At 35.5% G+C, this 13,734-nt stretch overlaps 3 protein-coding genes across 5 annotated transcripts; 1 reads left to right on the top strand and 2 right to left on the bottom strand.

The window, feature by feature from the left end:
- Positions 1–475: 475 nt before the first annotated feature.
- LOC18015974 (probable non-inhibitory serpin-Z5) lies at positions 476–2,074 on the top strand. Of its 2 annotated transcripts, XM_024155306.1 has the most exons (3): positions 476–784; positions 836–1,021; positions 1,346–2,074. In XM_024155306.1, the coding sequence occupies exons 1-3, from the start codon at positions 476–478 to the stop codon at positions 2,072–2,074; spliced, it is 1,224 nt and encodes a 407-aa protein (XP_024011074.1). The 2 variants fall into 2 exon arrangements, with proteins under 2 accessions (XP_024011074.1, XP_006398235.1); XM_006398172.2 differs by having other exon boundaries at positions 521–1,021.
- A 325-nt stretch (positions 2,075–2,399) lies between these two features.
- On the bottom strand, positions 2,400–8,540 carry LOC18015973 (protein ENHANCED DISEASE RESISTANCE 2-like). Of its 2 annotated transcripts, none has more exons than XM_006398171.2 (22): positions 8,100–8,540; positions 7,777–7,851; positions 7,295–7,348; positions 7,152–7,217; positions 6,865–6,968; positions 6,356–6,423; positions 6,155–6,271; positions 5,827–5,867; positions 5,620–5,720; positions 5,315–5,410; positions 4,972–5,036; positions 4,809–4,880; positions 4,553–4,708; positions 4,217–4,443; positions 4,100–4,139; positions 3,858–4,006; positions 3,646–3,747; positions 3,435–3,479; positions 3,210–3,350; positions 3,022–3,117; positions 2,825–2,926; positions 2,400–2,705 (listed from the first exon to the last, which is right to left on the bottom strand). In XM_006398171.2, exons 1-22 carry the CDS (start codon positions 8,235–8,237, stop codon positions 2,604–2,606), a joined length of 2,157 nt encoding a protein of 718 aa, XP_006398234.1. In that variant the 5' UTR covers positions 8,238–8,540; the 3' UTR covers positions 2,400–2,603. The 2 variants fall into 2 exon arrangements, with proteins under 2 accessions (XP_006398234.1, XP_024011067.1); XM_024155299.1 differs by having other exon boundaries at positions 7,777–8,008; positions 8,100–8,509.
- A 247-nt stretch (positions 8,541–8,787) lies between these two features.
- On the bottom strand, positions 8,788–11,529 carry LOC18015972 (MOB kinase activator-like 1A). The gene is made up of 7 exons (XM_006398169.2): positions 11,406–11,529; positions 10,479–10,527; positions 10,240–10,348; positions 10,043–10,136; positions 9,457–9,590; positions 9,197–9,360; positions 8,788–9,080 (listed from the first exon to the last, which is right to left on the bottom strand). The coding sequence occupies exons 1-7, from the start codon at positions 11,426–11,428 to the stop codon at positions 9,006–9,008; spliced, it is 648 nt and encodes a 215-aa protein (XP_006398232.1). The 5' UTR covers positions 11,429–11,529; the 3' UTR covers positions 8,788–9,005.
- Positions 11,530–13,734: the final 2,205 nt, after the last annotated feature.

Here is a 13,734-nt window from a genome sequence, read left to right as displayed (position 1 = left end):
ATTATAATTTTAAAAACCCTAGGAAACCCAACTGCCCTAGAAAAAACATTATTAAACCAAAAAAATTATAAGTTATTTATTTATTTAATATTAAATATAAAAACTAGAAAATTCATTAAATTTTTACGGTTTTAAATCGAATCAAACCGAAACCAAAATCTCCACAAAAATAAAAACCAAATTGATTTTTAGGTTACTCATAACCAAACTAAATTTATTTATTTTGGTTTGGTTCGGTTTGGTTTTTTCAATTATGGTTTTTTTGCCCACACACAATGATTTAAGAAAATATGTATTAAGAAAAAAAAGAATTATGATTTTTTTTATTTTTGTATTTTATTTTTAAACTGACTACTCGCCACAATACCAAAAACCCTAGTTGTTTATTGATCACAAACTAGGCTTTTTATATCTCTTCTATATATGTATGTATGTCATGTGTGTTCTCACAGGGAAATAAACAAAAACGTTGAAGATGAATCCAAAAACGAGAAAGCAAAAGTGTCTCCCCTCTTCTCTCTCAAAGAAGATGGATAGAAAAAATAAGAAAAAGCGAAAACTCAGCAAATCACAAGAAATAATCGTCGCAAGCCCCACTCTCACAGAGATAGAAGTGCCAAGAGCGATCGATGTAAGAAAAGCCATGGAGAAGCAAAACGACGTCGCTCTGTTCCTTGCGGGAAAAGTAATCTCTGCCGTAGCCAAAAACTCAAACTTCGTCTTTTCTACGGCATCAATCAACGCCGTGCTCACTATGGCGGCTTCCACCTCCGGATACGATGACGTCATCGTCAAAGAAACCCTCTCCTTGCTAAGAGCTTCTTCACTCGACGAGCTCAACGCTGTCTTCCGCGAGATCGCTTGTGTGGTTCTCGCCGACGGCAGCAAGAACGGTGGCCCTAAAATCGCAGTGGTTAATGGAGTGTGGATGGATCAATCACTCTCGTTAAGTCCTTCCTCAAAGGATCTTTTAATGAATTTTTTCAAGGCTAATTTCTTTCAAGTTGATTTCCGATCCAAGGTAAGTTTCTAGGGTTTCCTATTATTTCACGAATTTTTCTAGGATTTCTTAGAATAGCAAAAAAAAGTTACATCTCAGTAAAATATACAAGATCTATTTGAATTTTTTAAGACAAAGAGAACCTAAACTAGTTCTCAACTGAAACAGAAGAGTTCATGTTTGAAATTTACTTTAGAAAAAACCTATTCTGGATTGTCTAGCAAGTAACTACAGCTAAACCTAACTATGAGACCTAGTTTTTAGCATTCAGTTTCATTGTTACATTTCCATACAAATCTTTAAAAAATTAATTCGGTTCGGTTTTTGGTGTTTTGAAAAAAAAAGGCTGAACAAGTGCGTATGGAGGTGAATGAATGGGCTTCAAATCGCAGCAATGGTCTCATCAACAATCTTCTTCCTCCCGGATCCGTTAGAAAGAAGGACACAGATTGGATCTATGGAAACGCATTGTATTTCAAGGGAGCTTGGGAATGCAAATTCGACAAGTCAATGACGAAAGACAAAGACTTTCACCTTCTCAATGGAACCTCAGTGTCTGTACCATTCATGAGAAGCTATGAGAAACAATACATAACTGCTTACAATGGTTTCAAGGTCCTTAGGCTTCCTTATCGAGCAGGCCGTGATGATACCAACCGAGAATTCTCAATGTACTTTTATCTACCAAACAAGAAAGATGGGTTGGGTAATCTTTTAGAGAGAATGACATCTACTCGTGGATTCTTGGACAATCACATTCCAAGTTACAAAGTTGAAGTTGGTAAATTCAGAATACCAAAGTTTAAGATCGAATTCGGGTTTGAGGCTTCAAAGGTTTTCGATGATTTGGAGCTCGAAGTTTTATTGTACCAAAAGGTTTCGATAGAGATTGATGAGAAAGGTACTAAAGCTTTCACTTTCAATGCTTATGTTGGCAGCTATCTTGACGCAGCACCAAAGCCGAAGAAAATAGATTTCGTGGCTGATCATCCATTTTTTTTCTTGATTAGAGAAGACCAAACCGGAACCGTTTTGTTCGCTGGTCAAATCTTCAATCCTTCCAAATCTTCTTAGAACCTGCTTCTATTCTTTTTTTTTTATCTTTATTTAATTGGATATCTATCGATTGGAAGATCATTATGGTTCTTGATTAGTTGGGTTTAGGAAAATGTTCATTTGACTGAAACCTAATTCACTAGATTCGGTTCAGACCGAATCATTTTGGATTTTTCTTTTTGGGTCAACTACACTTGGTCGATCAGTTATCTAAACTAACCAATATTGATTATGAGGAAGTTCATGAGTTATAAATTATACTTAGCGGTAGCATTCGGTTTCTATATCCACGAAAAGTAATCTTGCTGAAACAAAAAAAAAAGATGGACACAATAGACGCAATATATCATGTATTCATGTTGCTTAATTTTGTATAAAGTAAAACAATACTTTCCTTCCTCTTTCTCATTATATAATGTAACATTAAAACGATTAGGAGAGAAAACAGGAAAGAAAAGAATAGACAGTGTATGTAAGGAGACAAGACCAAACATGAAGTTGATGTAAAGCTTTTGAGTTAGGGGTTTGGAAGAGAGACCTTAAGAAACTAATCTGAATCCAAATTAGGAACTATAGCCGAAGATAGCTCTATATGAGAAACCCTCACTGCCCCGATAAGCCGTTCCGGCAATTCTTCCGGTGTATTCGCCTACAAAACGCAATCCCAAGATCATTCAAAAGATTTCAAGAAAATAAGAAGAAGAAGCAATCTTAAAGATGTCATATAAGATTCAAAGTCTCGTTTTTTTTTTGTTAGAATGATTTTACCTGTACAAGGAAAGCCATTTCGACAACCAAAGATGTGATTACGCCAATGACAAGACCGAGAACTCCATTTGCCACGGTGGATGAACCGATATCTACATCTATCTACATGAAAATGAAAAACTTTTTCTTCTGAGTTTCTCTACCTTCTAAGTTCTATGTCTAAGAGCTTTTAAGAAGCTAACAAGATTTGGACTCACTTCCAAGTATGTTGGACCACGGATGTAGTTGCAATCCACTGCTTTCCCGAGGAGACACGGGGTGCTTCCCACACTTTGCCTTACTATCCATGAACCCTGCATGATTACGTAAATTTTTGAGTCAATATACTTATAGAATTTTACATATAGAGAGGGAGAGAGATAGAGAGGAAGAGAGAAAGAGAGACCTTGGGGACTAAGGGTATAAGCTTGAGCCTACTATTCCGAAATTCGTCATCACCATCGACAAATCGTTGGAAGAGGGATCCAGGTACGAGTTCTTTTGCCACGAAATAAAATACCATACTGTAGTGTGTTGATCCAGGAACCTATCAAAATACCGAGTTACACATCGATATAAAGACTGCTTTTGTAGTTTGATCATTACATTGTAGTTCACGGGCAAAACTTACTTGAACATTTACTACCAATGAGAAAAGACCCTTCTCTGCAGCAACCTGAACAGAATTTTTCGAGACCGATTAATAATATTTTAATTGGATTCTTCCAAGTGAAGAACAAGAGCCCTCAAAGCTAGATAATAGCATAGAAAAGGGATAATAACATCTCTTAAGACAAACGAGGAACTTAAGAAACAAGATTATAGGTGACTGTATATCTTACTTGTGCTGCACAGCCCTTGCGTCTAACCACATGATCCATTCTTTTAGTGTCTTTGAACCAATCGACGGCGACAAGATCCATTAGATGCTTCCCAGCAGGAATCTTCAGAAAAAATTGTTGAATGATCAGATTCGAAGAGGTGCTCCGGTGTACCAAAAATGTGCATCTTTATAATGCATTCGACATTTCATCAGGTGAAAAACATTACTAACCTTCCTTTTATCCTCGCAGAAACTCTTGCCACGGACTTTGAAGTTGTTCCCATCAGAAATCCTCCAACAGTTACGTGCATTTTCGTTATCATCGTGTCGTAAATTACCCGAGAAGCAAGACAGATCAATGTTGAGAGCAGGTTCCTCTTCTGAGGTTTCAAATAACAAAGAGAAAGTTACAGCAATCAGATACATTTTTCACTGGCTCAGGTATGATGATGGGAAACAACTATTAATTTCACCTGTTTTCTTGGCGAGATTCTCCGGCTTACTCGTTTCAGGCTGAAATAGTTAAATGTGTAAAAGGACTTAACTTTGGTAAAATCAATAATTCAGAAGAGAATGCTTGATAGGCAAACCTCTTGCTCTGATTCAGCTATCTGAAACTCATCGTCATCGTCCGAGTCTTCATCCATTAGCACAGAGTTTCTGCTGGCCCCATTTGATTGATCAATAGAAAGGGAAGACTTATGCTGAGGCTTTCCACCTTTGCCCAAGGCTAAGGAAGAAGATGCCATATTCACCATAACAGGGATCCTAATCGGATGACCTCTATCATCTGTCTGCGAGAACCACTCGCGCAAACCTGTGATTAATTATGACTTAGAATGGCAGACACGCTAGTGCAGTTTCAAGAAGAGCAGAAGTCATTTTCCAACAGGGATCTCAGTGGAAATGAGCACAAAGGAACTTACCAGAGACACTGTTCAGCATTTGAAGAAGACAATGTTGTTGAAATGCTGGAAGATAACCTGCACCCCACCCTTTTAGATCGATTTGTATAAGATGTTGCACTTGTGTTCTGGGCCTTCCATTCCGAGGTTTTAGTGGGGCGATGTTAAATCCTCCACCTGAACAAGAGAACGTAATCTCAGTTAGATTGTAATACATAATAGACTAGACTATTTTGGTGGCCAAGGATTTAGTTAGAAAGAGAGATCCTAAACTTACTCTCAAGATGAGCCCGAACAAATCCAGGTTGTGGACCACAATTCTCATGCTCCCTAGAACGAAACAATACCACTTCACAAAAAAAGCGAGAACAATATTAAAACTATTGTTATAAAAGAGGCTGTCTAGTTTCCAGCATGAGTAAAGGGGGCAGGGAAGATACCATAACTTCCATCGTCATTACGACGCCAATAACGTACATAGCAGAGATCACGAGGCCACACAACCCTGCAGAAATTTTGATAGCATTAGTAAGGTTAAACAGAGGTCCTGAAAACAACCAAGTAATATTCTGATTGGAAACGGGACTATCGCAAATGGTAAGCATTATAATGGCCTAAAATTCCTTTCCATTGTTTTCTAAGCAGCATGTGATTATGCTAAGGAAAATAAAAAACAAATCTGCATAAACCTAGAACGCGCAGAAGAACTGGCTCATTCCGTTTAGGATAAGACAGAAGAATTAGTTGATTACTGAAGGATAATTTTTCGGGAGCAATTTTTACATTGGAAACCAGTCGAGCAGGAGTCTGTGATAGAGTATTGCTGTGTGACCATCTACCTCTTCCACTAATCTCCCATTATGAAAACTGCAGTCCCACCTGCAAAATCATAAGAAAAGCCGGGAAATATAGAGTCAGATCACAGGCCAGAAGACAGGAAATAACATTTCGCTTACATTGTATTTATAGAAACTTTGGGCTAGACATTATAGTAGGATGTGGAAACAGAAAAAAATAAAGACCTCACAATAGTGAAGAAGAAGAAACCGAAATATGAATGAGAATACAAAAGACGGAGAAAAACGTACTCATAACGAGTGCCATCCATGCTCATCACAAGCTCGAATATTTCCTCACATGTGGCCTCCACTACACCAACAGCTTTCATTGCCCTGCTGCAGCTTCTAGGCTGCATGCTTAGTACTGTAAATGATCGTTCTTGACTAAATAAAATTACTATGTAATCAACAGGAAATTATGCCGCAAATATGACAAGCTATTAGGAACTTCCATACAAGATAATCAACTTCAAGTAGCTCTTCAAAAATTCGTAGACCTGCCAAATGTATACAAAAGAGAGAAGATTAAGCATATATTCAACCTTTATCATTGATTACTATTTGATATTCCAGATTGTATAGAAGTGAAAATTTATTCTGAAGCAGATTACAGGCACAATTGTTTTACAGGCCTTAAGAGGGAAATAGATTCAAAACCTTTACTATTGTATTTGTATCTATTAACTCGTGATTTTTTATTTTTTATTTTTTATTTTTTTGTAATTTACCACTGGAAAAAACCCTCTAATGCCTTGCAGAAGCGGTAACACGTTTTACAACTAACCATTTTGGCACTGAAGGAGACGCCAGTGTTTTCTTGAAAATGCTTGGTTGCTGGAGTTTTGGTTTGACAACTCAGCGTCAAACTCCTTAGTCCAGTCAAATATTGATTCTGGAGGGCCTGCACGTTTGTTTAAGGAGTTCAGATTACATTCAGGATCGCAGCTGAGCAAATTAGTTCATGAAGAAATGAATCAGGAAAAACCATTTCCAATAGTTGTCCTCCTCAATAAATCACGTCGAGCGTCATCTTCATCCTCCAGCGCACTGAACCTAGAGAAAATAGCAAACAATATTTTCCCTTAGTTTAAGTATATAAATGTCACCATAAGAAAACAATGTCAAACATCAACAGGAATAGTTTATTAAATGACACTGGTCAGTTTCCACATGCAACAACCGAATTGAAAAAGGCATGCTAATATTAAGAATACTGTTAACTTTACTAATGGTATTTGAAAGGATTAATAATCCTTTTTTTTTCAAGTTTATTCTATGATCATTATTGACACAAACCACAATCTCTCTCTGTGTAATAGGAATCACAATCCTCAACACAAGTCAGATTTACTCTCTGTAAAGGAAGGGGAAAGAATAGTACCCCATGACGATAACTTATGATTAAGACAGGTAAATCATATGATCACGAAACCTAAGCAAGTGAGTTGTTGTCAAATAAAACCAACATGCCTATTATGTCAATTAAGCACTTACGGGCTTTCATGGTCTGAAGATGAAGCAGTCCTTCCAACATCCATCCCAGGCTTATATTCAAAAGAAATATATTGCTGACCACTAGGAACTAGGGACTCTTGATGCTGCAAGAATGCACAAACATAGCGGATAAGCACAAATTTTAAATAGCTACTGATAAAAGCTCATCTTTTTCCAAATATAACAACCACAAAACAATGAAAGTTACCCTATAGTATCAAGATAGAAGCTTAAAAGAATGCCAAAAATTTTTGTGGTACACAGATTGCGAGACAAAATCGACAGACCTGATCAATGACATACTCAATTTTCTCCTTCCACATTAAAGCTTCCTGGATGTTGAACGCTGCCATCTAGCAAGAACATACTCCACATGAACTAACAAGAAGCATAAAAAATTATCTATTCGCAGAAAGAAAAGACAAGGTACCGTGATTCTATGGCTTTTTTCTTTCTTGTTATAAATAGACAGCACGTAAACCATCTGCAAAACAGATTCAAGAAAATAAGAAATCGCAAAGGTATAAGCGACATTACAGTCAAGGATATGATAAGAGTAAATTAACTTGGCATGAGGAAATCCATCAACTGATTAACAACAGCTATAATTAGATGTACTGTTCCCAATTAGAAATACTGTTCCTACGTCGAGATAAATTTGGAACAAACGTGGATTTCAGCCACTGAAAACAATCAGAATGGTAATATAAACTTCACAGAATCACAAGAGTAAGAATTAGTAGGATACTGGTATCCACTTATAAGAAATCCAAGCCTATCTAAGATTCTTAAAGGTTGCCACAAAACCAAGCAGTGTGATTTCAGTTTGCAAAACCACCTTTTTGACGCACACATAAAGCACATACAGTCGGAAAATGGTAATAATAGAAAAGTTCATCAAACGAAACTCACATGTCCATGATGTGTCTTCAAGCCTCGATCCTCAACTCTACAGTTGCCATCAATCACCATCGTCTTGATAGGAAGCTACGTGATTCATACAGAGAGCATGTGTTAGAGACCATATAGGAGGCAAGCTCATCATCCATTTGAGAAGCTCTTATAGTAACTTATCAAGCTGCGACTTGTTCCTATTGTTTCTCTAATCTCTTGACAGTCCAGTCTCTACCCTCACAACCATACTCTTTGAATTAAGAAAACACCAATTTAGGCAAATCAGCATCCTTTAAGACTGATCTCAACTCAGAAAGAGAAAGAGACGCAAGAAGAGTCACCTGATTGTCCTGTGGCTTCTTCTTGTAATAAGCCAAGAGACGAGGTTCCAAAACGAAATATCTCATGTGAATGTACGATCGTCCGATCTTCCTCCTTCCATGCCTCACCATCCATCCCTCATACACGACCTTTGACATTTTTGTTCACTTGTCACACCCACCACCAAGACGAAGAAGATCAATGTCCCACAGAAAATCCGGAATCTTAGATCCGAATCGAAACAATGTAATTCCGCGGGAGATCGAAAGACCTGATTTGATCACCGGCGGGTCCGGCGCCGGAATCTGGTGTTGGATTCTCAGATTCTTTCGCGAAGATTTATGAGTCCCAATCCACAAAGGTTTGAAATTTCGTAAAAATCAATGTTTTTTCAAATGACCAAAAAAAGGAGGACAACGAAATTCAACTTTGACAGAAAAGAAGAAAACTCCAAAGCTAAATCCAGAGAGAGAGAGGGAGAGCAGTGAATGTTTTCTGAAAAGTGAATAATTTAATTTAAAACTGTACAATAAATTAAGGAATTTAAACACCCTTTAGACATCATTAATTGAGTGGTTATGCCAGCTTTTGCACATTTCACGTTCCATTCACAACCTTTATGATAGTTGACGAGTGTTAGATTCGAGATGCTTAGCGGTAATTATAAATCATCACTAATTAAAAAAAAAACAGGGACAATCAATAAAATAATGTAAAGTTCCTTTTTCTTTCACATGAAAACACATGAATAAAGGGTAGTCAAGATCGATTTTTTTTTACACATATAGCAAATGTTTAAATTTTACAGAGGATTAAAAAAAAAACTTGAAACAAACGGAGAGAATTTATAAATTAAAAGCTTATTACCGTTACTTTTATTTATTTTGGGGTTTTTTAAATCTGAAAAATCTGAAATTGTCTTTTGCTCAATAAGGTGAAATGATCGATTCTATGAGCTCCTGTAGAGGCGCGAGTTCTTTCTTGTCGATGAGTCCAAACTCCTGTAGATAACAAAACAAAGACAAAAAAAAAGTTAACTGAAATGGCCAGATAGCACAAACTTAAAACGATCTCAAAATATAATATCGAGAGTAAAAGTTTAAAACGAAGAACTCACATGAGTGAAGAGGATGAAGTGTTTGAAGCAAGTGTTGAGATGAGCTTCTTCTTTAAGGCTAACGATTTTCTGGAAATGAGAGTGGTAGATATGTGCGTAAACACGGAATAGTCGTTTAAAGATCGTTTTTACCACATCCTTGAAGTTTTGAGGAAACGGTGCTCCTGCAAAAAAATAAATAAATAAACATTAGGATGTAAACATTTGTCGTTGATATTTGATTGAATCCTCTTTATAGATATCATGGGCATTATTATTACCAAGCCTTTGAGGAAATAAGGTCTCATCGTCGAGTTGAGTCTCGATCCAATCCATCAAGTATTCTACATATTTTGGAGCAGAAACCTCTATTGGCTTCTTGATCTGTACACCATCTGCCCATCTATACTCATACCTGCAAATTTTTTGTGACCATGTTTACAAAAAAGCATGCAAAGAAAGAATATATGGCAACAGAACACCAGAATATTATTGGTTTGATTGGTCAAATGCACAGCAGAGACTGATGAAGGCAGGAAGCAGTATGTTCATAAGCTGGAAGCATTCAATTCTGGAATAGGTGAAGTCTATCTATATTTTGAAGTCATCCATTGTCAGGAGATCAAACCAGCTGAAATGGGACCTTTTTACAGTTGCAATGAGAGCATAACAGGTGTAATTACTCAGCACACTACTTGACGACCCAAAAATATAATCACGGGGAAGAAAATACCATATGATATGAGTTGACAAATTTGTTTCTTTTCAAGGAAATCAGAATACCCTCTAATGAATGAATGGAACTCGAGGCATGAAAATTTCAATCATTTCTTTAAATAACACATAAAGAAAGGGAGGAGGCTATACTTGGGGCCAGCAGTCATTGTAGGACAGTTATCTGGTGTGCAGAACTCAGTTAGTGTGCCATATAGTAAATTCACCTGATTAAAGAAATCCACAGCTGAAAATAAAAATATTGTCAGCAAAGCTATTTCACACTATAAATTCTCTCAATCTATATCTATGTACATATATAAGCAGAGTGTTGCTAGAGTGTTGCTCACTGTTTACTGCAAGCCATTCATTTGCATCCTCTCCTGGAGGAAGTCTTACAGCTTCTCTCAAGTTCCCACTTCCTAGGGTGGCATCTATATGCTTTCGAAGCTGTGCACCCTATACTTTCAGAAACGTTCAGCAAAAAGAACAAACGTTAGATCACAAGTCAAACTAATGACATCTACACAAACTTCAGAATTTCAAAGATATCAACCACATAAAGAAGACGGTCAAATAGTTTACAAACCTTGCTTCCAGAAGGTGCACTCTTTTTAGGACGGAAAGTCTTCTGATTTCTATGAAGATAGTAAAAAGGGACGACATGTTACCAAACAGATCATCAATCTTAAACGGAAAGCAGTCAGGAGAATCCAGATAATGCCTATAAATTCGAAGGTGGAAATGTAGAATGGTCTATATAAAATCCAACAATGAAAGAAAATCCAGTATTTATCTATCAGTAAACTTTGTGTCCCAGAAAAAAATTGTAACAACAATCACTTCATCTGACAGAAATGAATCACTTAATCTCTAGTTTTGGTTCCATTTATTAGATTCAATCATGAGCGCCCTGAGAAACCAAACAAATCTGATCACCATTGAAATCTAGTATAACATTCTCCAAATCAAAGGAACATAAATATGAAGCATTATAGTCATTGAATGCTTCCAACTATGACATGATTTGATCAGGAGAAGTCCAATTGGTGTTAAACTGTCCATGAACAGCTTACAAAAACTACTTCTATACCTCCGATACATACAAAACACCACGAAACGGATCCAGATTCCTAATTCATAAATTAGATCCAAAACTTAGCAAGACATGTAAACATACACAAACATAGCAACGTTCATGTATAAGAAAATAGAATCAGCGAGTCGGAATAGTAAGGTTCATAGTAGAGATCATAAGTTCTGATTCGATATCACAAAAACGATTCACATAAATCAAATATCAAGTCGATTAGGCAAAAGAAAACCAGACAAAACAAAGCAGAAAGCCAAACGAATCCGTGATCCTGAATAATACAATGTACGAGATCCTAAGAATCGACAAAACAGGATCACTAGTTTATTATTCAAACAGATCTGAGATTACAAACAATCGCAAAATCTCCAGAAGATAATCTTAATTGAACATCAATTACGCAGAGAAGACATGAAAATTCACCTCCCCAATCCAAACAGACTCATGGCGAAAAAGCGAGCGAGAGAGAGAGAGAAAGAGTCGAATATTTTTTTTTCCGCTCAGGTGGAAACGAGAAAAGATGTTTTACAAAAAAGAAAAGAGTCTGAAAGAAGACGGGAAAAGTGAGTGTGTATTTATATGGTGAAGACGAAAGACTCTTTCTCTCTCTCTTCCTATTAGCTGGCATATTGTTTTTAAAACCCTCTTCTTTTAAAATGTTTAGAATTTTACCCTCAATTTTCATATGGAATCAAAATTATTAGCTGGCGAATTTAAGTGAGTACACAGAGTGGAAAACTGGAATTGTCTTTATGCGCAAGCTAATATAGAAATTATTGCTTTCTCCCTGACGTTTTTTTATTTTTATTTTATTTTAATTTTCAACTAAGTTTGATACAATTTATATCTCCCATATATTAAAGTGGAGACATTATTGGACACTTCGCAACTCTAAAAATTAAAGTTAGTATTTAGCTACATTATTAATTCGTTTAATTATAATTCTCGTACTATCTCTATAGCCAAACAGATCGTTATTTCCTAAAACACATTTAACTGCAATAATTTTTTCAAATACGTGTTCTTCTCTTCTGATCTTTTTGGACTTCCAAATATTATTTTCGTATTATGTATATATTCTCTTATTAACTAATTTATACAATTTGAATGAACATAATTTTACAATAAATATTTGTGAAATAATATTATTAAGGAGATTACGTTATTCATAATTCACGTTATACATTATTCCTACATTACATTATACATTATTCATAATCGTATAAGCATTCCTATATTAGTTAATCATTTAGCTAATTCGTTTATAAGCATCAACAATTCCGAAACTAAAAATGTATTATTTTAATATCATTTTAAAAAAAATTCTTCAGTATTGATTACTCATTTTTTAGGAAAACCGGACAAATATTTAAACTTGAAACGCATAAAAAAACTACCTATATTTTTGCATATTCTACATTGAATTATTTGGTTCCTATATCTTCGCATATCTTCGCATATCTCCACATTGAAAACATTGTTCCAATATTTTCGAAAGATAGATATTTTCTTTGAGCAATTTTATCAACAACTAATAACAATAATTTAAACTTCAACCGGATTAAGTAAGTATCTATATTTTCGCATATTCTACATTGAAAATTTGGTAAATTTCTAAATAACTAAATAAAGATCCATATCAATAACTCAAATTGCGGAAGGTATATATTTATTCATAAACGAAGAATATCCGAGATCCCTGGATTAGATTAACAAGAAGAAAGTTCTAAATTTGAAATATTTAACCTAGCAATTCGATGTTCTCTTAATACCGTATATATATAGATGTAACGTTTCTCCAATATTTCCTCATCCATCACCTTTCAATACATTTCTGAATCTAAAATTGTTATCTTGTTATTATGTCTTCTTTCACCGATCTCTACTCCGTGAAGTCCTTCAAAACTCAATGGAGAGTTTATGTGAAGATATTAAAGGTGTGGAAACAGTACTTGAATGGTGTCGAGACGTTGGAAATGGTTGTTGTTGATGAGAAGGTATATTATCTATGTTACTTTTAACCATTTCTACTAATATATATATTTCACCACTGTCATTTGTTTTTTACTTTCATACAAACCTATGTATCTTTAAAGCATTCATATTCTTTTACATATACACAGAATCAAACCATGCATGCAACTTTGAAGAAGGAGTTCATCAAGAAAAATGAAAATCTCTTAGAGGAAGGTGCCTCTAGAATTATCACAAATTTTCAAGTAGCTAATGGTGGTAAGTTCAGGACAAGCCCTCACGTTTACAAAATCCTTTTCGCATCAACAACATCTGTCAAACCGGCAGAAGTAATGGATCCAAGAATCCTAGGTTTCAAGTTCGTCAAGTTTAGTGATATTCACGAAGGCAAAATGAATCCAGATTTCTTGATAGGCAAGTTTTTAATTAATAAATTATATCTTTAATATATAGTTTGTGTGCGTTATTCTAGATTATTAACATGATTTTTTTACCTCAGATGCTATTGGACAAATTGTGAGCATTGGGGATGTAGAGATCTTGAATGTTGGAAAGAGACAGACAAATAGGCTTTCTATGGAGATCCGTGATACAGAGTTAGCATTTACATTACTAATCTATCACTAATGCTCTATATCTTTACTATTGGTGTTTAGTATCCTTTTTAATAATTTACTTATTATGTTCAATGAAGAGATGTTCGACTTAATTGTGTTCTTTGGGGACAATTTGCTGAAAATCTTGAAAGTGTGGCTCAACATGCCAATGATGCTGTGAT

The sequence above is a fragment of the Eutrema salsugineum genome, unplaced genomic scaffold, assembly GCF_000478725.1.
Source record: "Eutrema salsugineum unplaced genomic scaffold, Eutsalg1_0 scaffold_20, whole genome shotgun sequence".
In the NCBI taxonomy this organism is placed as follows: domain Eukaryota; kingdom Viridiplantae; phylum Streptophyta; class Magnoliopsida; order Brassicales; family Brassicaceae; genus Eutrema; species Eutrema salsugineum.
The sequence above is the reverse complement of the archived record's forward strand: the minus strand, read 5'-3'. Positions and strand labels throughout refer to the sequence as shown.

What these genes read in the sequence shown, in the direction of transcription:
- LOC18015972 (XM_006398169.2), bottom strand. Translation starts at nt 11,428, where the DNA reads ATGAGTCTGTTTGGATTGGGGAG. An exon ending in AGTCTGTTTGGATTGGGGAG is followed by an intron (nt 10,528 to 11,405) that starts GTGAATTTTCAT and finishes CTATCTTCATAG; the next exon opens with AAATCAGAAGACTTTCCGTC. An exon ending in ACTTCATCCTCTTCACTCAT is followed by an intron (nt 9,081 to 9,196) that starts GTGAGTTCTTCG and finishes TGTTATCTACAG; the next exon opens with GAGTTTGGACTCATCGACAA.
- LOC18015974 (XM_024155306.1), top strand. Translation starts at nt 476, where the DNA reads ATGAATCCAAAAACGAGAAAGCAAAAGTGTCTCCCCTCTTCTCTCTCA. An exon ending in CCACCTCCGGATACGATGAC is followed by an intron (nt 785 to 835) that starts GTCATCGTCAAA and finishes TCACTCGACGAG; the next exon opens with CTCAACGCTGTCTTCCGCGA. An exon ending in AAGTTGATTTCCGATCCAAG is followed by an intron (nt 1,022 to 1,345) that starts GTAAGTTTCTAG and finishes TGAAAAAAAAAG; the next exon opens with GCTGAACAAGTGCGTATGGA.
- LOC18015973 (XM_006398171.2), bottom strand. Translation starts at nt 8,237, where the DNA reads ATGTCAAAGGTCGTGTATGAGGGATGGATGGTGAGGCATGGAAGGAGG. An exon ending in TCTCCTTCAGTGCCAAAATG is followed by an intron (nt 5,868 to 6,154) that starts GTTAGTTGTAAA and finishes TACATTTGGCAG; the next exon opens with GTCTACGAATTTTTGAAGAG. An exon ending in TAGCTGAATCAGAGCAAGAG is followed by an intron (nt 4,140 to 4,216) that starts GTTTGCCTATCA and finishes TAACTATTTCAG; the next exon opens with CCTGAAACGAGTAAGCCGGA.